The sequence below is a fragment of the Triturus cristatus genome, chromosome 7, assembly GCF_964204655.1.
Source record: "Triturus cristatus chromosome 7, aTriCri1.1, whole genome shotgun sequence".
NCBI lineage: Eukaryota > Metazoa > Chordata > Amphibia > Caudata > Salamandridae > Triturus > Triturus cristatus.
The window spans coordinates 367,168,589-367,194,319 of NC_140590.1; the positions used below are offsets into that span (position 1 = coordinate 367,168,589).

The following is a 25,731-nucleotide window of genomic DNA, read 5'->3' on the forward strand; positions in this document are numbered from 1 at the left end:
CCAAGGCCATCTCCCCTCAGAGCAGAATCACAGTTGTCTCAAATAGGAAGTGGAAGGGCCACAAAAATGAAATATATGAAGGAAAAGATGGAAAGCAATAACTTCTGATTCGTTATGGTATTCCTGACTCATTAATGGTGCAAATCAATAGAAAGTGCCTTTGGACGATGAATGCAAACAATATGTGGTATAAAAAACACTGCAATGTTCAGAGAAGAGCATATTTAAGCTTTTCTGTGATTCCCATAGGATTTCTACATAATAAATTCAGTCCAGAAGTCTATTTTTAGAGTGACATGTTTAAGCCTGTGTCCTCAAAGAAATTATTTTGATTTGGATTTATATTTAAAATTGTGAGAATGGTGGCTACTACAGTAATTCAAATTAGTAGGAATAATTTAAGGTGCCTTCATTCCTTTGGAGACAGTCTCTTAACGCATTATTCTTGTCAGTTTGACAGTTAGACACAAACCTTCAACTCGTCACACCCTCACAAAAAGAAATCATCAGTGGGTTGTCTTACCTTTGTGCTAGGATCCTTCTGGTCCAGGAGACGGAGCTGTACCAACATTGGAGCACCTCGAACCTCTCCCTCTGAATCTCTTCCATCCCTCTAGAAGCAGTAAAAAAGTAAAGTAAAATGAACACACTTCATTGTGCTGGAAATGCAGAGAAGGACATGGGATCAGAAAACATGGAGAGCTCGATTCGTAATCACTGTATTTCTTCAGCTTATAGTACATTAATAAAGAAGCAGCTTTGTATTCTGCTCACTATTCATGTATTTTTTCATCACAAAGTAATGTTTTCACCACTAATTTATAAGAACAAGCTATTTATCTTCGGTAACACTCGTTCTGGTAGAGACTATAGAGCAGCAGATTCCTCACCTTTTGAATATTCCCCAGGAACCAGACTGAATCCTGAAACTTTTCTATCTACCTCTTCTCATCGAATGGTGGCGCCATGTGTCTCCACACTGACGCCATTCTGCTCTGGAAATGCCATGCAAAGCCTATATAGGTGCCACTCCTGCACACTGATGTCAATTGCTTTTAAGACCACCTGCGCCTCCAGACATGAAGCCCCAAAAGCAAACTGACAGACTAGTGTGCAGATTCCTAGACTTATTGATGCGTAGAATCTAGACACAGACTGGAGAGGAAGGGACATTTGGTGAGGAATCTGTGGCTAGATTGAGTCTCTACCAGAAAGAGCGTTACAGAAGGTAAGCAACTTGTCCTTCTGATAGAGACTTCTAACCACAGATACCTCACATTTTAAATAGATACTAAAGCAATACCTAAAGGAGGTGGGCTGTGGATGGACTCAAACCAGAAAGTCTTGGAGGACCAAGCGGGCAGAGTGCCAGTCTTTGTGGACCTGGCTGTCTATGAAATAGTGCTTCGTGAAAGTTTGGGGGGTCGCCAACGTAGCAGCCTCACAGATGTCTATGTGCGCTAACACAGTGATAGCTTTGGCTGTGGTAGAATAAACACACTATTTCTGGAGGCTGCTTTTTGGCCAATGCGATCCAGAGAGAGATGGCATGCTTCTAAACACAGCCTAATCCTTTTTCCCTCCAGAAAATGCCACAAAGAGATGATCGTCTACCCGGTGGTCTTTCGTACAATCAATATAGAAGCTCAGCGCCCATTTGGGGTCCAAGTGGTTAAGCTTCTCCTCCTCCGTAGGGGGATGAGTCGGACCATAAAAGTCTGGTAGGGTGATGGTGTGACCAATGTTGGACAGAGTCACAACTTTAGGAAGAAAGCATTCACTAGTTTGTGGATTCAGCTGATTGGAGGGAAGAAGGTGGTGTACGAAGTATTAACACACAAAGCCTCACTCAAATGCCGTGCTGAGGTAATAGCGATGAGGAACACAGCCTTCATGGTAAGGAGCCGCAAAGAGAAACTGTGGAGCAGCTCGAATGGAGTGCACATCAGATATGTGAGGAAGCGAAGGAGGTCCCACTGGGACACAAAAAGGAGAAGGGGGAAAATATGCCGTAGTCTAAGTGGTTGACGACTGCCTGGGTCAAGCGCACCTTCAAAGTTGAGGTAGAGAAAAACTGGCACCTTTGACCTTCAAAAGTGTGCTGTCATCACTGCCATCACTTTTATGAACACCCGAGGGATGCTGGCAGAGAGGCTGAGAGAGCAAGTAGTAGCCCTACTCTGCTTGAAACATGAAGAAAGGGTCTTTGAGAAACAAGAAAAGATCCAGGTCTGCAACTGGTGGCGCAGAAATAAAGGACTAACAGAGTGGAGGAGTGGCGCCTATATAGGCCTATTACGTCATTTCCAGAGCAGAAAAGCATCAGTGCGGAGGCAATGGGCCCAACGTTCCGGCGAGCAGAGGTACTATGGAAAAAATTCCAGATCCAGTCTGACGCCTGGGGAATATTCAAACAGTGCGGTTATAAGTCTCTTTTAGAAGGAACATGTTATTTACCCTGTAGGCATCAGTTTGTGGCATGTAGTGCTGTAGATTCACTTGCTGTACATACTCCTGCCATCTAATGTTTAGTCCGGATGAGTGAATGCTGTTTTTATCCGAGAAGTTGCCTCGAGTCATGAGGTAGTGTAACTCATACTTTTGCTGGTAATGCGCATGGACATCAGCTTCATTGTTAGATTTTGTTCTGCAAGGCAGGTGAGGATGGAAATGGAGGACAGCGATACAAAAGAGAGAGAGACAACCATGCAGGAAAAGTAAGGATGAGTGATGACTGCAACAGTCAGAGCCTTCCAGGGACGAGGGTGGGCGCATTTGAATCTACAGCACTACTTGCCACAAACAGATGCTTATAGGGTAAATAACATTTTCCATTCAAGGTCTGAGTGGCTGTGAATACACATGCTATACATAGGCTGTAAAGCAGACCTCCAATACGTGGTGGGTAGCTTGTGAGTGCTGCAGTAGTCCTAAGCAGCGTATGGAGTACAGCCTGGCCAACACTTGCTGACTAGTACCTCCACACAACTGCTTAATGAAAGTATGTGGTGTAGACCAGGTAGCTACTTTGAAGATGTCAGCTATGGGAATGTTCCTCAGGAAGGCCTCAGAGGCCACCTTTTTAATGTACAGAATGGGCTTTGGGAGTAATAGGCAAAACCCTCTTGGGTTTTGCATAACACGTCTGGATACATTTGACTACCCATCTGGCTATGCCAGATTTGGCGAGAGCCCTCTATTTATTAGGTTTAGGAAAAGCAACAAAGAGCTGTTGAGTTTACTGAAAAGATGTTGTTATATCTACATAGTCCATCAGGGCTCGCATAACGTCTAAGGAATAAAGAGCCCATTCTGCAACAGAGTCAGGTTGGGAAAGAAAACTGTGAGTTCTATAGTCTGGTTCAGGTGGAAGGGAGAGACCACCTTAGAGAGGAATTTCAGGTTAGTGTAAAGGACTACCCTATCACTGTGAACCTGAACAAAGGTTTTTCAATTTTAATGCCTGGAGCTCACTGACACATCTGAGTGAGGTGATCGAAACAAGAATCGCCACCTTCCAGAAGAGGAATGGAGGGGCTTGAAGGGAGGACCCATAAGTCTTCTGAGAACGATGTTGAGATTCCACACAGGGCCTGTGATGACATGTGGAGGAATAACCCTTTTGAGATTCTCCAGAAAAGCTTTGATCACAGGAATCCTGAAGATGGATATGTGTTGTCTGTTTTGGAGATAGGCAGACACTGCAGCTAAGTGGAGCCGGATGGAGATGAACACTAGTCCACAGGTCTGTAAGTGTAGGAGGTAGCAGACCATATCCTGGTTGCTAGTTGCTAAGGGGTCAATGTGTTTCGATAGGTAATATTGGGCAAACAATTCTATTAAGCAATGTAGCAGGCACGATTAGTAGGCCTGCATGCTTCCTTAAGAATGTTCGCATATTAAGGAGGAAGGTAGAGATAACCAATCTCTAAGACCTCAGGAGCCAGATTGCAAGGTTGATGATCTGGTGTCGGGGTGCCTGATTTTTCCATAGTTCCACATGAGAAGGTCTGGCCTGCTGGGGAGCCACACATGCGAAACCACTGTAAGCAAAAGGAGAGTAGTGAACCATGGCTGTCTGGCCCAGGTGGGAGCCAACAGGACGAGGGTGAGAGAAGTCTGCTGAAGCCTCTGTACTACAAACAGAAGGAGGAGGAGAGGCAAATATCCCTGAACAGTTCATCCATAGTGCATTGACTGTGGAAAGTTTGAACATTTCGTGTTTTCTGCCGTGGCAAAGAGGTCCAGATAAGGAAACACTCATGGGTGGAGTTCTCACTCGTGGACCTATTGTTGCATCCTGTTGAGGAGGTCTGCAAAGCTGTTGTCCACCTCCGGCAGGTACACCGCCAGCAGATGGATCTTGTGGCTGAGGGCTCACCCTCAAATGGTCTGGGTGAACTACGAGAGCGAGTGCCACCCTGATTCTGAAGGTAGTACATGGCTGTCATGATGTCAGTCCAGATAAATACTTCCACAATGTGGCAGACAAAGGCCTCCAGCGCTAGGTGGACGGCTAACATCTCCAGGTAACTGATGTGGAGGCCCTGATGACTGGGTTCCCACTGACCATGGACAGTCCATGAGAGATGCGGTCATTGTAATGATAATCTGCAGAACATGGCAAACACTACCCCTGCAACAAATTGTTGGGGTTCTGCCACTTCAGACAGCAATATGTGCGGCGACTGATCAACACTAGATCATCCAAGTAACCCTTTGATTGAGACCATTGACGAATTAAGCATTCTTGCAGCAGGCGCATGTGTAACCTGGTGTGGGGGAACTATGGCATTGCAGGAGGCCTTCATGCCAAGGAGGTGCATGACTGTCAAATGTTGTTGAGTTGCTCTGTTTATCAACCAATCATCCAGGTAAGGGAATACATGGATGCCCTAGCGTCACAGGTGAGTGGCTACTACTGCTAGACATTTTGTAAACACTCTGTGCGGTGGTGGCACCAAAAGGCAGCACCTTGAACTGCTAGCACTTGTCACTTACCCAAAACCAGAGGTAGTGACAATATACTGGATAAATCAGAATGTGGAAGTAGGCGTCTTTGAGATCGAGGGCAGACATGAAGTCGCCTCGATGCAGCAGTGTAATGACACCCTGAAGAGTGACCATGTGGAAGTGTTCTGACAGGATGCATTTGTTGAGGGACCTGAGGTCCAGGATAGGCCTGAGGGACTAGTCTTTCTTGGGAATGAGGGAGTACACCCTGTGCCTTTTAGGGGTAATGGCGCTGGCTTTATGGTGCCCTTGAGAAGCAGCCCGTCACCTCTTCCTGAAGAAGACGTTGATGATGCAGGGAGAGGGCATGTTTGTGGAATGGAATATTGAAGGGAGTGGAAGTGAGCTCCAAACAATAACCATGTTGGATTATATCAAATACCTACTGGTCTGAGGTGACCCGTTACCAAGTGGGAAAGAAACCTTGATGTCAACCCCTGACAAGTGTTGTGTGATTGTGGGGGGAAGGAGGGGCAAGTCAATGCTTTGTGGGAGCAGTTCCCTTGAGGGAACGGCCTTTGCCACTACTTTTGGAGCTGTTGCCCCGATCGCCAAAAGGACCCAAGAGGAGTAGGTGTTTAGAGGGCACCCATGGCAGTCTCTGTCTTTTTTAATTTTTTTCCAGCAACTCATCAACCTGTGGGCTGAAGAGGTGCTCCCTGTCGAAGAGCAGGCGGAGGAGATGCTGCTGGACATACGGCTTAAAGCAGGAGACATGCAGGCATGCCTGCAGATAAGCACTCAGGTATTGATGCCACAAGCTGCAGTGTCGGCAGCATCAAGGGCACACCTGATAGCAGTTAGCAGTATTAGAGGTGAGTTTGCCCTTTGAGACTAGCTCATGTTGCGTCTGGTATACTTATATGGGAGATGTTGGAGGAGCTCCTCTATCTTGTTGCAGTGAGCGCAGTCATACTGTGACAGCAAGTCAATGGAATTGACAATACACCTGTGATAGGCTGACTGAGCAGCAACGGGTCTGTCCACTGCTTCATTACGCTTCCTTTCCATATCCAACGGGGGTGCTTCACCGCTATCTTGTGCATTGGCTCTTTTGCGGGAAGTATGCACTTCCAATGAGTTGGAAGGGAGTTGGGTTTTGATGTAGACTGGGTCAGAGGGGGAGGCTTTATATTTTGTGTCCACCCTAAGGGTGACCACCCGAGCTTTAACTGGGTCTTTAAAAATATATAAGGCCGGTTTAAGCACCCCCTTCAACCTTAAGTAGGTACAGCATGGATCATTGAGAGGAAGCGAGAGTTTCCAATGGGATCTTCAATGGGATCCCTATGCATTTCCACATTATGGAACAATGCAATACTAACAAGGACCTCATGGTTAGAGGTGGTGTCATCTGGTGGGGAGGGCTGGGAGTGATAGAGATTGGGGTTCATGTCCCCTGGAGGGTCTCCAACAAATGTGTCCCAGAGTTTGTCCTTTGGGGGCAAGTCATATGGGTCCCCTATGCTGTGAATCGCATTGTCAGTGTGGTGACCCCTGTGGCGTGTAAAGAAGGGGATAAGCAGAGAAGGAAGGTGAGGCTTGAGGCTGGGGGGGAAGGTAGGGAGAGGATAGGTGGGTGAGGTGCTGGGAGGGGGATGGTAGACCTGTGGTACTTTTTCCACTGCTTGGGGGTAGTGGAATCTCATGAGCTTTCTCAAAGCTGAACTGCCTTTTCGATGACTGAGTGGCGGACACCGGTGGCTGGGCGAGGATCTCTCAGGCATGGAGTTCTTTCTGCAGCTTCTGGAGGACTGGTTTGACAGAGCCGATGGTTGACATTGCTCTTGGCGCCGTGGGTTTCAGCACTGGAGCCGATTTAGTCTTAGAGGCCAAAGGATTTGGATCAGAGGGGCGTTTTGGCACCAAGGTGGAGGCAGTCAGCTCTTGGTGTGTCGGCTTCAAAATCTTCTTCAGTGCCAAGCAGAGAGTCGGAGTAGTGTCTAAAGTGGGTGTTTGGTGTCCACCACGGCCAAATGGAAGCGGCGACCCAGAAGCCTGTCTTGGAGAATGAAGAGTGGTTGTCTGGCCCTTGGATGGGGCCTGCTCAGAGTGTGAGCAGTGTCGAAAGGGTAGGGAAGGAGGGACCCTACTAACGACCTGTTGAGTGGGCAGTTGGTCTTCAATCCCAGGTCGGAGCCAGAACTTTGGTAGGGTAAGTAGGCCTCTTTCTCGGCGCAGACTAATCAGGTTGATGTTCCCCCTCTAGGTCCTGGATACCGAAGAGGTCTGGTGTGTCGCTTCTACTTCTGTGTGGCATTTCGCTGGAACAAGCCAGGCAGTCTCCAAGAGTCTTCTTCAAAAGGAAGAAACAGCAGCCATAGCAGAAGGCCACGTTGTGCTCCAGTGAGAGGCAAGTTTACAGACCTGATGGAAATTACCCAAGGGTTATTTGGTGAGACACTGAGGACAATAGGGAAATGGCGTCCATTCCATCATAGACAAAGCATGGTGTAAGACACAAGTCTGAACCAAACTGCAGAAATAAAACAATCTAACAATGGAGCCAATGCCTATGCACATTACCAACTAGAGGTGGAATCACACTACTGTGCGACTCGAAAAGAAGTCTTTGAAGAAAAACAACTTGCACACACCCAGGCCCAACAGTAGATGGCAGAAGTATGCACAGCATGTGTATCTATAGCCACACATTCCTCAAACATAATTATTATAATTAAGAAATAAGTAGGATTTCAGGAAGTTTACTGTGACTCCAGGCTTGAAGAGGATCATGGGTTTCGGGGTTAAATTAGACTCTGCATCAGATAACAATGAACTCTTCTCACACTGCCGAAAGGCCACTACCAGATGACTGGATCTTGGAAAAGGACACAGGGTGGCATTGAAAAGAATTGTTGCGTCAGTGCTGGTTTCTCACGGTAAAATGGTGGTTCTACTTGTGTTCTGGCAGGATTAGAACATGGAACTAAGTAGCTTTCTGATCCACTAAATACAGTCAGTTTTGTAAAGCCGTCACTGTAGACGGACGTACAAAACAGCCCACGACCGGAAGGTGACTGTAGGGAACCTATGGCCTTCACGGTATCCATATCCTTTTTCATGTTTTGCAGCATATCATCAACCTGGGGCTTGCTGAGGAGATGCTGTTGGACATCCAGCCTGAAGCCGAAGACAAGTAGCCGAGCGTGTCTGCGAAGGAGCACACTGGAACTGATAACACAAGTGGCGGTGTCGGCAGAATCAAGGGCACATCTGATTGTAGTGTTTGAAATTATCATCCTTCACAAAACTAGCTCATGCCCTCTCTAGCAGTAGTCCTCTGGGAGAAGTTGGAGGAACTCCTCCATCTTGTCCCAGTGGGCCCGGGGGTATCAGGAAAGCAGACAGATTGAGTTGGCTTTGCACCAGTGGTTGGTGGATTGCGACACGCTTTCCAGCTGCGTCAATAAGCTTACTTTCCTTGACCGGCAGTGGCGCTTCACCTGTACCCTGTGCGTTGGCTCGTGTGCGAGCCATAAGCACCACCAAGGAGTCGGGAGGGAGTTGGCACTTTATGTAGAGTGGATCAGAAAGGGAGGCTTTATATATTTTTGTCTACTCAAGAAGAGGTGACTCACAAGTTTTAACCGTCTCCCTAAGGATGTCCAAGGCTGGTTTCAGCATGTCTTTCAGCATTAGGAGGTACTGCCGGGAATGTTGTTAGGAGGAGATGGTAGCAGTAGGAAATGCTCCTTTATGGCATCACTATGCATGTCAACCTTATGGAATGAGGTCGCCCTACCAAGGAACTAATAGAAGGAGGTCATTGTCATCTGGGGGTGAGGAACGGGCGAGGTAGAGATGGGGGTCTGTGCAACCCAGAGGGTCCACATCACATGAATCCCAGCGGCCAAATGCAGGGGCATGTTATATGGGTCCCCTGAGCAGTGCTCTCCAGAGTCAGAGTGTGGCGAGCCCTTTGGAGTTTAAAGAAGGGAGCTAGCACTGAGAGATGATGGGCAAGGTGAGAGCAGAGGGGGGCTGCTGTGAAATGGCTAAGGCTGTGGAAGGGGCTGGAAGCCTCCTCATGCCACTTCTGCTGCTGAACGGTGGTGGAAGCTCAAGAGTCTCCTCAAAGCTGAGCTGCCTCATGGATGTCTGCGTGGAGCACACAGGTGGCTGGGCAAAGATCCATCCTGTGTGAGGATGGATCATAATGTGCTTCCTGCGGGTGTGGAGTCCATCCTGCAGCTTCTGGAGGACAGGTTCCACAGAGCAGACGGAGGATACCGGTTGCAGAGAATTCCAGTAATGGTGCATGAGATGCTGGTGCCGAGCGGGGCTTAGATGCTGAAGGTTTCGATTCTGAAGAGCATTTTGGTGCGGAGTGGAGGCGGTCGGCACTGAGTGCATCTGCTTCAAGATCTTCTCTGGCGCTGAGCCATGGCTGAAAGGGGTGTCTAAAGCGGACATACAGTGCAGACCATTGCCCGAAGGTAGTAGTGGCCCGGAGGCCTGTCTCTGAGCCTCGAAGGCAGCTGGCTGGCCCCTCAAAATGAGAGCAGTGTTGAGGTGCAGGGAAGGAGAGTTCATATACTCATGACAAAGAAAGCAGGCAGGAGGTCTTCAACCACTAGGTCGGAGCCAGAACTTGCATCAGGCGAGTAGGCTTCCTCAACGGCTGCCAACCATTCCGGCGGATTTTCCCTCTCAGGGTTCTCGTGCAGAAGAGGCCTGGGGTGTCATCTCCGCTTCTGTGTGACATTGCCAAGCGACAAGCCAGTCAGTCTCGAAGAGTCTTTTTGGAACAGAAGTAGTGGCATGTATCACAGGAGGCCTTTTAATGGTCCAGTGAGAGACAGGTTACAGACCTGATGGGAGATTGGCCTAGGGGTATTTAGTGCGACACCAAGGACAGTAACAAAAAGGCACCTGTTCCATCACAATCAAGACATGGTGATCACGGAACAGAGTAAACAGACAGGGGGAGCCCTGAATGGAGAGGCCCCTCTGGGGGGGGGGTTCGGAGACGGCCCAATCCCAGCCATGAATAAAGCTGCACACGTCGAGATAATGCGAGAAAAGGAGATAGCAAACAATACCAATGAAAGGTAGAGGAACCGCAGAGAACACAGCAACGGCGTTGATCCGGAGCTTGGAAACATGTCCGAACCCGACGGCAGAAAGAAAACAATGGAGATGATGTCCATACGCATTATTAGTAAGAGGTGGAGTCATACTACCTCGTGGTTAAATAGAGTGCTCCAGGTATACAGCCAGACAGTACTGGTATTCGGAGTGTATTGATCATGTAGCCATGTACACATATGTGAATCAGATGGTTTAAAAAACAATTGAAAACATCCTCTTTGACGAAAAACTTCTACCAAAGTAAGAGCCCAACACTAGATGGTAGGAGTGTGCACAGCATAGGATCTACAGTAGCACATACTACAAACCTGTTATTACTATTACCCACGATAAAAGTACAATTAATTGACGTTGAGTTGAAAGCTTGGCAGGCTGAGTTGGTCTTGCTGGGATTTAAACCTGAACTAGCAAACCACAACATACCAGCACTAAGCATTTTAATGTCAGACCGTAAAGATTTAGATTAGAAAGGTAGAAAACAACTATATCAGCACTGTTTGCAAAAATGGTGGGGGAGGGCAAGGTGTTGTGGTATAAATGTAATAGCTACTGGACTGAAGATCTGTGAATACTGTTTACAAACATAAGGCTTATGTATCATCCTCAAAAGCATCTATTAAAAAATGTCCAAAAGCATACTTTAGGAGAACCCATAATTCCTTCCTCCCACTTCTCCAGTTCCAACATACCTTGCAGGCCATGGCAGGCGGCTGGCTCCAACCATGCAGCTGTACTCTACCATGCTCTTTCCAGATGTGGGCACGAATCTGGCGATAGTGTTCACGCTTCTGCTGCCGGAGTGACACAGCCTTGTCGTCTCCACTACAATAGAGCAAATTCAGCAGAAGAATAGCTTTCTTTCATGCATTTGTAATACAGTAATTGAGGAGGTTAGAAGGGATGTTCATACTTGGAGGACAGGGAGGAGGGACTACTCGGATAGTTGTGACAGCTTACTAACATTTACATCTGTCCCTTATCCATGAGAACATTAATTTGTATGACTACATGTCATATTATGAAACCTTTGTCTCATTTTTGAGGAACCGCAGCCTGGAGAGCTGGTGATACCATCATCAAAAATGTCTGTCAATTCACCATAAAATAGTTTCCTAACGAAGCGCTGGAGAAAGGCAACGGTTTCACAGATAAGAGTGAGCCGAATGGTGTAAGCGCTAGATTATCAATCCAATTAAATTAATAAAAATAATAAGAAAACAACTCAAATCTATTAAGCAAACCATATAAGGGGCACTTCAAAATATCATCTTGAAGAATTATCAGAAGAATTTTGAGCAAAGGAGGTGTGTCATCCGGATTTCACTAGGTTTTGGTAGTCTACATTTTAAATTAAGGGTCTAGTCTCTACCTCATTATTCAGGATGCAATGCAGGCATCATTCCCTTTATGTATTTGCATACATATCTCTTGCCCAAAGCACTAACCCTAGTCTTTCGTGTGCAAACCAGAGTGCAAGGAATCACCTGTTGGGTTGTGTAGTGAAAGCAAACTTTGTTGAAACACTCTCAAACAGTAACTTAGCTGAGGGAGGCTGCAAGGACATTAAGTCTATTTCGTTATATCAACTTCTATCAATAACTTACTCTACATGTGGAGATGTCCGTGAATGGAATGCCAAGGAAGGACTCGACCTGCCCCCGTTGCCTTTGCTGTCAGCATACGTGATGGAAGATGTAGAGCGAACCATGCGCATTGCTGGAGGGTTAGATTCATTTCTTTCAGCAGACTCGTTTGAGTTGAACAAGCGGCTGAAGCTATTGCAAGATAAAACTAGGTTATTGGACAATCAACGAAAATCTCATGATAAATGAACAGAGATAGAAATGAAAAACATTAGTAGGGCTAGTGGCAAAACTAACATTTTAAAACAGCGGCTAGTGTAGGAGAGCACTGCTTTACAAGCATACGTATCAGAAACTGCAGTTGCTAGTAAAGAAAATAATAAAATGGTGTTGCAGAGTAACATAATAAAGCACATAAGAAATTATCAGCAGAAAATACAGCCAACAGTAAAATAATTGTAATGGTCACAGATCTCTATAAATTTGATGTCTGGATGCATTGAACTAGAACTTCATATCCTTAGATAGGCCTCTGGTATTACTAAACGACATCTGGAGGGGTGTCTGTCACTGGTCATTGAGCACGCTTACCTAGCAAGGTGAGGGTGCTTATCAGGATGAAGTTCATTAACTCTGCACACAGATTGCATGGAAAGTCTTTAATGGTAGGATATCCACAGGTCCAAAGAATCTTTCCATTGCCTACTTTTTTTTCTGACAATGACTTAAAGCATGAGATGAACTGGTAGCCAATTAGTAGGTGGCAGCAATTAACCAGTAGATGACAGAAGCCATTCACTGAAGTATAATAGACATCAAAGTTTAATATTCGTAATAGTATGCTTATTATCATCATCACAATTCCTTTATTTCTCAATCTGTCAGTTGCATATAAAGTGCATAAGTAAACAATTTCGTCATACAATAGTTCTAAAATGAAACCCACTGTCCATCTACAAATACAAAGTGAGGCGATATCGCTAAAAACAAGTTCCATAAAATGTTGAAATACATCATCTACTTTAAGTGTTCTCTAAAAGAGCAGGTATCTCCTCAGCCTTAAAGCTGACCACAGAAACTACGCAGTTCATTAGCACACAAACTGGTCCCCAGGCATTTGAATGAAATAAAGTGCTACCCGGCATTGTCTAAAATTATGTCTTCGAGCAAGAGGTAAAGGAAAATGCTACTTACCAGTATGCATCTGTTCTTGGCATGTAGAGCTGCAGATTCACACACTGTGCATAGATCGCCATCTGGTGTTGGGCCCGGATGTTTGCACTTTGTTGTTGTTGTTGTATTGGAACAAGTCTTTGGAAGTCACGGGATAGGTGACTCCTCCTTTGGACAATAGTGCACATGGGCATCAACTCCATCTTCAGATTGTTTTTTCGCCAAGAAGGGAAATGATGGAGTTTTGTAAGAAACAGAAATAGATGCCCATGAATGTTTTATCTAATTAAGATAACACTGGAACAGACCAAGATAGCCAGGATGGCGGGTGGGAGTGTGTGAATCTGCAGCTCTACATGCCAAGAACAGATGCATACTGGTAAGTAGCATTTTCCATTCGAGGCATATGAGCTGCAGATCCCACACTGTGCATAGATTGCATAGCAGTACTCCTCCTTATCGGCGACCACCAGTATCCGTTGCAGTAGTTTGAAATAGTGTTTTGAGTACAGCCTGGCCCACACTGGCTTGTTGTTTTGCCTGCACATCTACACAATAGTGGTTTGTGAATGTGTGCGGTGTAGACCATGTAGCTGCTTTACAGATATCATCTAAGGGAATGTTCCCTCAAAATACCATTGAAGCCCCTATTTCGCGGGTAGAGTGGGCTTTAGGGGGAATACATAGAGTATGTTTTGCTTTGTGATAGCAAATTTGTGTACATTTGACAATCCACCTTGCAATCCCAGACTTTGGTATGGAATTGCCTTTATGTGGTGCTGAGAAGGATACAAAAAGTTTTTTTGTTTTGTGAAAAGGTTTTGCTCTGTCAATATAGTAAAGGAGTACTCTTTTTACGTCTAGTGTATGAAGAGCACTTTCTGCTACCATTTGTGGTTGCGAGAAGAACACTGGCAACTCAACAGATTGGTTGAGATGGAAGGGAGAGATAACTTTAGGAAGGAATTTGGGATTTGTCCTGGGAACCACTTTGTTATGATGGAGTTGTAAAAATGGTTCTTGAATAGTTAGTGCCTGTAGCTCACTGACTCTTCTAAGAGATATAATGGCCACAAGGAAAGCGACTTTCCATGTAAGAAATTGTAGCTTGCATTTATGCAGAGGTTCGAATGGAGGACCCATTAGTCTTGTGAGGACGATGTTTAGATTCCACACTGGCGAGGGCGGTACCCTGGGAGGAATTACTCTTTTGAGGCCTTCCATAAATGCTTTAATGGCAGGTACCCTGAACAATGACAGATGTCTGTTTTGTAGGTAAGCTGCTATGGCAGCGAGATGTAATCTAATTGATGTGTATGCTAGAATACATCTTTGAAGATGCAGCAGGTAACATATGATGTGTTGAATGGAGACATCTAAAGGATTGATGGTGGTTTTATTACAGTATATAACAAATCTTTTCAACTTGGCTGCATAGCAGGCTCTAGTGGTGGGGCGCCTAGTCTCTTTGAAAACGTTCATACAATCAGGTGGAAGATTGAGGTAACCAAATTCTAGGACTTCAGGAGCCAGATCACCAGGTTGAGCTATGCTGGATCTGGATGTCTGATCTCTCCATGGTTCTGTGGGGAGAGGTGTAGTTTTTGGTGCAGGACTACTGATAGTTCCAGCAATGTTGTGTACCATGGTTGTCTGGCCCATGTTGGAGCAACTAGGATCAGTGTTAGTGACTGTTGATGCCGCTTGCGCACCACTGATGGAATGAGTGGGAGAGGCAGAAAAGCGTACGCAAATCTGTCTGACCAATTCATCCATATCGCATTGCCTTTGGACAATGGGTGTGGATATCTGGCGGTGAAGCTTAGGCATTTTGTGTTGTAATGTGTGGCAAAGAGATCTATCACTGGCTGCCCCCACATTTGGAAAAACGGTTGAAGAACTTGTGGATGAAGTTCCCACTCGTGAATCTGTTGTGTCTGACGACTTAACAGATCTGCCATGTGATTTTGAATTCCTGGAAGTTGTTTGGCTAAAAGGAATATGTTTTGAGGAATAGCCCACCTCCATATGATCTGTGCTAGTTGAGAGAGATGGAGAGAGTGCGTCCCCCTCTGTTTTTGTAAATAGTACATTGCTGTCATATTGTCTGTGCGGACTAAGACAGCTTTGCCTCATATCTGTTTCTGGAATGATTTTAATGCTAGAAAGATTGCTAGTAACTCCAAATGGTTGATGTGGAGTAGCTTTTGCTGAGGTGTCCATGTGCTCTGTATGGTGTGATAAAGTAGATGAGCTCCCCAGCTGGTGAGCGATGTGTCTGCTGTTAGCACAATCTGTGGAACCGGCTCTAGGAACGGTCGCCCTTTGGAAAGGTTTTGGGTGTTCCACCACTGCAGAGAGCGATGTGTGCGGCCGTCCACCAACACCAGATCTGTTAGCTGACCTTGAGCTTGGTTCCACTGACGTGCCAAACATTCCTGTAAGGGGCGCATCTGGAGTCTTGCATGAGGTACTATGAATATACAAGAGGCCATCATCCCTATTAGTTGCATGAACACTCGAGCTGGAAGTGAGTGCTGCAGCTGGAATTTTGTTATAAGGGTTTGCATGCTTGCTATCCTGGCTGGACTGGGATATGCAAGGCCTATGAGGTGTCTATTGTGGCACCTAGATATTGTTGGATGTGGGACGGTTGGAGGTGAGACTTTCTGAGGTTTATGGTAAACCCTAAATCATGAAGTAGTTGGATTGCGGTGCGTGTGTGATTTACACACTGGGTATGCGACTTGGCTTTTATGAGCCAGACGTCCAATTATATGGGAAGACATGAATTTGCTGTCTTCTTAAGTGGGCTGCTGCCACTGCCAGACATTTTGTGAAGACTCTGGGTGCTGTGGTGACTCCGAATGGGAGAACCTTGAACTGGTAATGTTGACCGTCTACTACAAACCAGAGATATTTCCTGCGAGCAGGGTGAATGGGAATGTGGAAGTAGGCGTCCTTGAGATCTAAGGTGGCAAGGAAGTCACCTTGTTTGAGTACAAGATGGACCTGTTGAAGAGTAATCATACGAAAGTGGTCTGATTGTATGTAGAGGTTTAATGGTCTGAGGTCCAAGATGGGTCTCAGGGTTCCGTCCTTCTTTGGAATGAGAAAGTATAGGGAGTAAACCCCTGTGTTTTGGTGATGCAGGGGAACTGGTTCTATTGCATGTTTTTGTAGGAGGGAAAGCCCCTCCTGTTTTAAGAGCGTTAAGTGCTCTGTTAACATTGGGCGCTGTTTTGGCGGTATGTTTGGGGGAGTTGAAGTGACTTCTAGGCAATAACCGGATTGGATGATTTATCTCACCCACCTGTCCGTGGTAATCATGTTCCAGACAGGTAGGAACTGTAGCAATCTTCCCCCGACCGGAGTAGAGTGGTGCGGGGGGAGTGGAGGGAAGTCATTGTTTGGGGGTGGAGGCAGTGCGAGTATTGGTAGTTTTGCCTCTACCATTGCTGTTATTGCCCCTGTAGCCCCCTCTGCAATAGCCTCTGGTAGATGAGGTCTGGGTGGGACTCTTGTAGGAAGTGGAGGGGTTGTCAGTGGTAAAGACTCTAGAGGCGCCCCTATAAGAGGAGCGACAAAAGGAACTTCTGGGAGCTTGCAAAGCTCCCATTGATTTGGCAGTGTCGGTATCTTTTTTCATCTTCTCCAAAGACGAATCTACACTAGGCCCAAATAAGTGTTCCTGGTCAAACGGTTAGTTTAATATGGTAGTTTGAACTTCGGGTTTGAAGCCTAAAACGTGTAGCCACGCATGTCTGCGTAAAAGGACACTGGTATTAATAGCTCGGGATGCTGTGTCTGCAGCATCCAGAGCGTAACAAATGGAGGTATTAGATATAAGTTTGCCTTCCTGGATGTGATCATTGGCTCTTGTTTTATATTGATCTGGAAGGTGTTGTAGTAGGGTCTCTAGCTCGTCATAATGTGCCCTATCGTACCTAGCCAGCAAAGCCTGTGTGTTAGCAATTCTCCATATGTTGGCTGCTTGGGACGCTGTTGTTTTACCAGATGCGTCCAACAATTTTGACTCCTTATCAGGCGGTGGAGCATCGCCTGTGGTTTGGGAGTTAGCCCTTTTCCTGGCGTTGGAGACTACTAAGGAATCCAAGGGTAGTTGCCCTTTAATATAAGTTGGTTCAGTTGGGACAGACTTGTACATCTTTTCCACCCTGGGGTTAATGGCTCTGGCCCTTACAGGATCTTTAAACACTTCAGGAGCGAGTTTGATTACCCCTTTAAGCATTGGGAGAATGGAAGTGGACCTATAGTGACTATAGTGTCCTCTGGAGGGGATGGTCTAGATGGGTAGATATCATCTTGTGGTGCATTAGGCATATCGGGTGTGCCATAATCTTCCCATGGGTCCTCTGGGGTTTTAAGGTGACTAGGTTCCCCTAAAGGGTCATTATCTCCTTCTTCCCCGGAGGTGTCCTCATCATCCTGTGGTTGAGATTGTGAGGGTACTGGAGATGGGATAGGAGAGATGTAGTATGGAGGAAGAGGTGGAGAAGGAATTCTCAAAGGAGAAGTGGCAATGTGTCTCTTCTTTGGGCGTGGAGCTGGTACAGGTTTGTCAATTTTCTTTTTTACATTTTTTTATTTATTTATACTTTTTGTAAATGACCTACAGTATCTAAAAAAACAAAACATGTAGCATACAGAGTGCAAGAGAGTGCAATCCGCCTGACAATACATCCCATATCATTCATATCATCGTCAGTCATAGTATTACATATTAACAAAAAACAATCATGTGTAACTACTCAAGCTGACTAGCTTTAAGATAGTTCACCAGGTAGAGCCAGTAGTCTCGAGGTTTGGAGCCAGTGGGCAGTTCTTCCTCATATGTTTTCAGGGTGTCGTTGCAGTAGGCCATATCCTTAAGCCATTGCTTGGTTGTCGGTGTTGCCTTGCTATTCCAATGCATTGACATTCTCCGTTTAGCTAGCAGGAGAGAGATCATTCAAAATTTACGCTTCATTGCCTGCACATTCTTAAGCAGTCCCAGAAGACATGTTTGGATCGTACAATCTTTGGGGACTCCTACCATTTTACTCAGTAGCTCCGCTACCTCCATCCAATATATTCTAAGTAAGGGGCAGTGCCAGGCCAGATGTATCAAGTCAGCATTGTCACCACCACATCGTTGGCATCGTGCGTCAGCACGGAGCCCATATTTATGTAACCTGGCTGGTGTACAATATGCTTGGTGTTGATATTTATAATGCAACAGGCGTAGGTTTCCATTTGGGGTGAGCCTACCACTTATAGCACAACAGGCCTCCCAGTCGTTCTCTGTGAGGGGAGTGTCAAGCGTGCTGTTCCAGCGTTCCCATGCCTTATGTGTGTTAGCAGCTATATCACCCTGCAACTGTGTGTACAATCGTGTCACCATATGCTTATTATGCGGCGTAGTAATCAGTAATTGCAGGGTGTTCAGCTGCGGCGGTTAAGCGGGATATGTGGGATATAGTTTCTTAATAGCTCCCCGTAATCTGTGGTAGGTAAATTGTAAGAGCAATGTCTGATGTTGTACGTACTGTAACTCTTTAGGCTCCACAAACGTGCCATTAATATATAAATCCCCCATTTTATCTATGCCTACTCGCTTTAACAATTCGTTTCCTACTGCTTCCTGAGTAACCGACAGATTTGGATGATATTGTAATGGCATTGCTGGTGCGTACAGAGGTAATTTATGGGCCAACTTTCCCATCTGCCGCCAGGCAGCATTAGTAGTCTCTATAGTGTTAATTTGATGAGGGCGCATGGAAGCCCGCCGATGTGGCAAGATAGCAGCTAACGGTATTGGATGTGCATCACCGTCCTCAATCGCAATGTGGGCCAGGAATGGAACATGGTGGTACCAGTAGTGCGCATATTGCGCCTGGGCGCACAGATAGTATAGGAAAAGATCGGGTACCTTAAAACCCCCTTTAGAGAAGGGCAAGGTGAGGGCCCGCAATTCTATGCGAGCTTGTTTACCGGCCCATATTAGTCGAGTTATCATAGTGGTGAGGCGTTGAAATACAGCAGTTGGTGGTGTAACAGGAATGTTGTTAAATAAATACAAAAGTTTTGGCAGCACAACCATTTTAATAATGGCTAGTCTATCTGCAAGGGATAGCGGAAGTTGTATCAAGCGCCCTATCTTTTCCTCAAGCTTGCTGATTACTACCCCATAGTTCGAACGAATAACCAGTTCGGGATCTCGATGGAACCAAATACCAAGATACCTAACGGGGTCTGTCTGCCATTCCAAAGGAAATTCTGTTGGGTGAGGACGCGTGCTGTCTGTTAACGGGATAATGGTTGATTTGGCCCAGTTGATTTGTAGACCCGAGTGATGCCCAAGTTTGATATATTCATGCAGAATAGGTGAAAGATTGGTATCAGGGTCTCGTATATAGAGAACCATATCATCCGCATAGAGGGAAATATTAAGTGGTCGTTGCGGAAAATTTAAAGCAGCATATTTGTGGCGCTGCCGGATTATACACGCAAGTGGCTCCAAAGCTATTGCGAAAAGCAATGGGGAAAGAGGACAGCCCTGTCGTGTACCCCCTTGCAATTGTTATGGCGTCCAAGACATTTTTATTGACCTGTATTCGCGCTATTGGTTTTGCATACAGGATGCTAATCCATTGTAAAAAAATCGGGGGGAATCCCATTCTACGTAGTATGGTGTTAAGATAGGTCAATTCAATCGAATCGAAGGCCTTCGCTGCATCCAGAAGGATTGCAGCTGCTTTTATATCTGAGGCCAAATAGTGCGATACCGCAAAACGTGTTCTGGTGTTATGGGCAGTTGTTCGATCGGTGATAAAACCAGACTGATCGAGTAGGACGATTTTTGGCATTAAGGGTTGAAGGCATTTAGCAATCAGTTTTGCTAGGATCTTAGGGTCAGTATTTATCAAGGACAGGGGCCTATATGACTCACATTGCTCAGGGTCCTTACCAGGTTTCAGCAGGGCAATGAGCATGGCTTCCCTCAATGTAGGAGGTAAAATCAGTTTCTCATGGGCGTCCCCATACATTTCCACCAGGTGAGGCGCCAGCTGGTCAATAAATGCCTTGTAAAATTCGCTGGTAAAGCCATCCGGGCCTGGCGCCTTATCATTTGGGAGTGCTTTGACCACCTCCGTGACCTCTTCCACTCTAATTGGCTGAGAGAGGTACTCCCTGTGTGTGTCAGATAACCAGGCGATTGCTACATCTTCTAGGTATGCCAGAATCTCCGATGATGTGGCAATATCACGCGACACATATAGTGCCCCGTATGTATTCATAAAGGCACGTAATATATTCTGTGTGTCATAATGTAGTGTTCCCCGGTCGTCTTTTATGGCCAGAACCATTTGCGGGGCATGTCCTAAGCATATTTTATGCGCCAAAACACTCCCCGGCCGACCCCCCTCCCCATATGTACGCGCCCTCTGTCGTTTAGAAATATAATTCAGTTCATCGTCTGCAAACTCTTGATATTCTGTCATAACCTTCCTAATGTCACACAGCAGTGCTGGGTTACATGTTTGTTCGTATTCGTGCTCTAGCTCCTTTAACCTGTCTTTGCGCCTAGACAGCTGTGCTCGAATGTCTTTTAAGATTCCCGCATTAGTGCTAATGAAAACCCCGCGTAGCGTAGCCTTAAAGGCCTCCCACAGCAAGCTGGGATCATTATTGGAGGGTTTGTTGAACGCAAAATAATCAGTTATGGCCTTGCTTATGGCGTCTGTGTATGCAGAGTCCAGTAACGCCCTGGCATTAAAACGCCACACGTATGATGGAGGCGCGTACTGTGGAATTGTGATGACCAGAAGTACGGGACAGTGGTCGAACAATGTCCTGGGCAAGTAACTTATAGCTCGTGTCCATGATGCAACCTCTTCTGTTCCCAGCCAGTAATCAATTTGTGACCAACTATTATGGATCATAGCAGCATGTGTGGCTTCTCTACTCTGCGGGTAGCGAAACCTCCAGATGTCCACCAGTTTAGATTCAGATACGATATCACGCAGCACATATACAGCCTTTCTATGCGGTTCTCTGGATGTGTCTGACCTATCCAGGCGTTCATTTAAGGAAAGGTTGAAATCTCCACCCCACAATAGCGCCATTTCAGGGAGACTATTTATCAGGCGCCAAATCGAATTATAGAATTCAGGGTCATCAACATTTGGCCCGTATGTATTTATTATACCTATACGCTGCCCTCTAATACGTCCAGTTATGACAATGTAGCGACCAAGATTATCCGTGATTGTGTTATCTATGTGAAATCCCATCCCCTTCTTCACCATTAGGAGCACACCTCTAGAGTAGGTGGAGTATGCTGAGCTTATTACCGTTTCCGCCCATCTGTTCCCCACCATACATTTGTGTGCTGGATCTAAATGAGACTCTTGCAACAGAACAATATCAATTTGGAGTCTATCCAGATAGGCAAAAACCTGTCGTATCTTTTTCGGGTTGTTAAGTCCCCTGATGTTCCACATTAAAAGATTAAGATGCGCTTTCTGTAGTCTAGCTATGGTCTTTGGCATGATTTAGACATATGGGTTGGTTACACTGGTGCCATGAAATGGCGTTGTTGAAGTTGACCCTATGCATGAAGACGCAGGCAGCAGTACTAGCACTCGCTAAGAAGAAAACGCATTGCGATCTCTGTACGCTACAAAACAACCCCCAAACCCAAACCCCCCACCTACTTTGGCATCCCAAATATACCAAAGACATACCCCATAGATCAGTTTCAACATAACAAGAAACTCTGTTGGGGAGTGCCCGAATGGGGGGTTCCGCCGAGTGCACGCATCACCATCCAGCAATGTGGATGGGGTCGGGTACTACGTGATGAATCGAGTGCATATTGTGACATATGGAAATACTCATAGGACAAGAAACAGCTGGCCATTGGCATCCCATAGGCGTATGATGTATCTTACAGCCACAGTTCTATCTTAGACTTTCATCAGGTTACTACTCTTTCTCATGCGCACGTCTCATGGTGCAATAAGAAAACAGCGGTTAACAGACCGAACCAATTATGTCAGTTGTTACTAAAACATGCAACTTTTATACCTATCCCCCCTCCTAATTCCGTACATCTAGCAAATCTGCAGCGAGGACATAGTAACTGTAACACAACATCCCTTCTACCACCCTCCTAATTATCAATAGCATAGCTATTCAAAACAGTAAGTTTCTAGGGTGGCCGCAGAAGTACTCCCGGTAGTGAAATATATGTGGTGGGGGAAGGACCCCTGTCTCACCACCCTTTGAATGGAAATACGCCGTCCACTGGGTCCATCCCACTTAGATGAGGAACCTCCGCCAACAGGACGGAATGTCCACCCACTCAAAGGAGAGAGTCACGCGTCCCCATCTCCGGATCCAGGCAGGCGCTTCACTGCCCAAAGTCTATATGCAAGGATTCTCTAGGCGGGGCAGCACAATAGTCATTTCGCCGCGCCAACATCAATGCTCTTTGCAGTAAGGAGTGAGTCTCGCAATTCGAGAAGGAAGTCCTGGTTAGATCCATCCTCGCATTCTTCAGTCAGAATCTTGATCTGGTGGATCACGACTGTGCGCCTTCTGCTTAATGCTGATTTTTTTTAATAAAGTCCTGCGCAGCCTTTGGCGTCTGAAAGAAATTCACCCGCCCATCATATGTTATCCGCAGTTTGGCCGGGTATAACATCGCGTACTCAATGTCCATTTCTCGTAGTTTCTGTTTGGTTGGGTTGAATTCCTTACGCGCTGTCTGTACCGCCATGGTGAAGTCCGGGTAAAAAGATATACTATTTCCCTGATAATGAATTTGCTGTTTCTCCCTAGCCATCCGTAAAATTGCATCGCGGTCGCTGTCATTTAGAACTCTGGCCACTATGGGCCGTGGTGAGGTACCTGGTGGCGGCCTTGGTGCTAGTGCCCTGTGGGCCCTCTCTATGATCAAAACCGTGGAGAAACTGCTCTCGCAACATGTCTTCTACATACGTTTCCAGCTTTCCCGTGTTGGTACTTTTGGGAACTCCCGCGATGCGGACATTATTGCGGCGCGATCTTGCCTCTAAATCCTCCGCCTTACTTTTGATAACTGCCAGGATTTTCTCCATGTTGGCGCATTTCCGTGTCATGCTGCGAGATTCATCCTCCACCGCCGCGATGCGATCTTCCGCTGCGTCCAGGCACTCACCTTGTTTGTCTAATTTAGTAGATATACTATCCACTCGCTGAGTGAGTAAGTCTAGTTTTCCGTTGATTGCCTGGAGACTTTGCTGTATGGCTTGTAGAGCGAGTTCCATAGTTTTGTTCACCGACTGTTCTGGCTCTACCTCCGTGTCTGATTGCGCAGTCGCACCTTTGGTATTACGTTTGGCGTCAAATTAAGCTTCGACTGCTGCTTGTCCGGCTTACCCATATTGAGGACAAGCGATGCAGACTACTCGGCGCTAGTTCGCTTAGCACCCTGCCTCCACCCGTCCGGGAAATTAATGCGTGGGAGATATGGGTCTCGTCGCAGGATGTTTGCAGCCGTCCGCCGCTTGAGCCCACCGGAAATTGCTTGCGTCTCATCTGCAGTTCAGGGGCAGACACAGAAAACAGTCATGACGCCACAGACTTCTAACGTTCCAATATGCACTTTATCGCTTGCAGTGCTTGGGAGGGGATCAGCCTTCCTTATAGTGTACCACAGCGCTCCGTCCTTCCACAGGCGTCAGTAGGACCGTGAAACCCCAGGCTTCCTCTTCATTCTGAGATTAGACATCCGGAAAGGTCAGCCAGCAGACACCAAAAAATCCAGCCAATATTCGCTGAACAAAGAGCGCTATGACACCCCCCTCACCCAGCACAAACACGCGATGGTTCAGGCACATCTTTGCGATAAGTTCAGGCTAGGGCAGACGAGCATAACAGAATCGCAGCAGCCAGGGCGTCTTCTGCTTCAGCATTCGACGTATATTGACATGTTGTTCTCAGCAGGGCACCCTCCATGTAGCCATTTAGTGTACAGCGTCGCATTATTCACCCCCAGCTCACAGTGGCTCTCTCCCTTCAGGCATCACCGGAGTCCACCCGCAATCAGCGCCACTGGCCTGAGAGTGCAGCGCCGCAGCCTGCAGAGTCTGCCATTTTATCATTCACCTTCACACGTCAGGACACCAGTACGCGCAGTTCCCCTGGGCCTCGGCTCACATTTCGCCGCTATCACATGTATTTAGAAAGAGCTCACCCGCTGCGCGACAGGAGATCCTGGCCGTTCCTGCCACCCGGGAGCCGCGTAGATTTCAGGGTCCACTCCGTGTCTTCTACACATCGGGCGCCGCCATTTAACGGTCGCCACGTTGTCTCGCCGCCTCACCCGGTATCCAGTAGTTTATAGACATTCCAGACCTCCGTTTGTCAAGATACATCCAATGGACCTCAGCAATCACCTTCCGCCGTACATATCGCTGATTTCCGCACTTCGCGACACCCGATATGCTGTGATAAAACCTCAGCTTTTTCCCCGGAGCTGCTTCAGTGAGCGGCCATATCGCAGTGCGCCCTCTAGCGCCCCCCAGGTTTGTCCATTTTCCTTTTCATGGAAGGGCTAAATATAAGTTGACCTGTCTTTGGGTCTATTTCAAGAGTTTTTTGGGTTGGATCAGGCCAAAAAAGCTCCTCCTCAGGAGTGTGTTTCGGCGTCGATTTTTCCGGGTCCGATTGTTTGTGTGGCACAAGTTTTGGAGTGGTTTTCTGCTCATTAGGCTTGGAATCTGGAGTTTTCTTGGGTTCTGTTGGGGTCTTCGTTACCGACGGTTTCTTTGGTTCCGTTGATTTTTTCGGATCCGAAGGTTGAGCGCCAGTGGTCTTCGGAGCCGGATGCTTCTTTGGGTCCGATGTTTTTTTTGAAGATTGAGCGTCAGTCTTTGGAACCGGTTGTTTGTCTGGTTCCGACGATTTTTTCGGAGCCGAGACGTCCGTACCAGCGGATTTCGGCGCCGATGTGGAACCAGGTGTTGGTGCGGATAAAGACAGTGGTTTCTTCTTTGGTGCCAGGGATGGGTTTTCGGTACCGACGGTAGGCTGACTCGATCCCGACTGGCCTGAAGGCTTATGTATCGACTTATTTGCCGAGCCCTAAGGCAGCGCGTTGGAAGTTTTGTCCTGGTGTGCGCCTAGGCCCGAAGGTGTGACCGAAGCCTTCTTGTGAATGGGTGTGGGGGAGGGGGTCGACGTCAAAACTTACAACCCGCTGCCCTGGAGTGATGTCTTTGATGTCGGAGTTGTCGGCGTCGGACGCGCTAATGTTGCCCTCTTCGATCTGCTCCTGCTCCAGTACATTGAGGCCTTCTTGGAAGATATCGTCCGGTATCGATGTTGAAGATCGAGCCATGCTTCTTCGAGCTCAACGATCCCGAATTGTTTTCTTGGAGCGGAAAGAGGAACAAGCTGGACAGTCTTTGGCCTCGTGCTCCGGCAAAAGGCAGAGGTTACACACCTTGTGAAGATCGGCGTGCGGAAACTTGGATCTACATTGGGGACACTTTTTGAAAGGAGTCCTTTCCATGAGCCAAAGGCCTAATGGCGCAGCTAGGCCCGAAGGCCTGCGTCGATGATCGGAATCCAAGAATTCAAGTTTGCAGAGATGACGTTGAATGGGAAACGCGATCGAAACAATACCGAAGAATGGGTGAAGGATTGCGCGACGAAAGGTAGAACGGTAACGACACCGAACTGGAGCGCGACAAACACATCCGAGCCCGATGGCGGTAAAAAACAATCTGAAGATGGAGTCGATGCCCATGCGCACTATTGTCCAAAGGAGGAGTCACCTATCCAGTGACTTCCAAAGACTTGTTCCAATACAACA

At 46.8% G+C, this 25,731-nt stretch overlaps 1 protein-coding gene across 3 annotated transcripts in view; it reads right to left on the minus strand.

Moving 5' to 3' along the window:
* LOC146809690 (C-Jun-amino-terminal kinase-interacting protein 4-like) overlaps window positions 1-25,731 on the minus strand; it is a 759,065-nt gene that overhangs the window by 310,727 nt on the left and 422,607 nt on the right. For all 3 annotated transcript variants that reach the window (XM_085616533.1, XM_085616532.1, XM_085616534.1), the window contains exons 15-17: window positions 11,712-11,882; window positions 10,797-10,929; window positions 524-613 (exon numbers count right to left, since the gene is read on the minus strand). In XM_085616533.1, coding sequence (XP_085472659.1) covers window positions 524-613; window positions 10,797-10,929; window positions 11,712-11,882 — 394 coding nt within the window. The remainder of the gene's footprint in view (window positions 1-523; window positions 614-10,796; window positions 10,930-11,711; window positions 11,883-25,731) is intronic.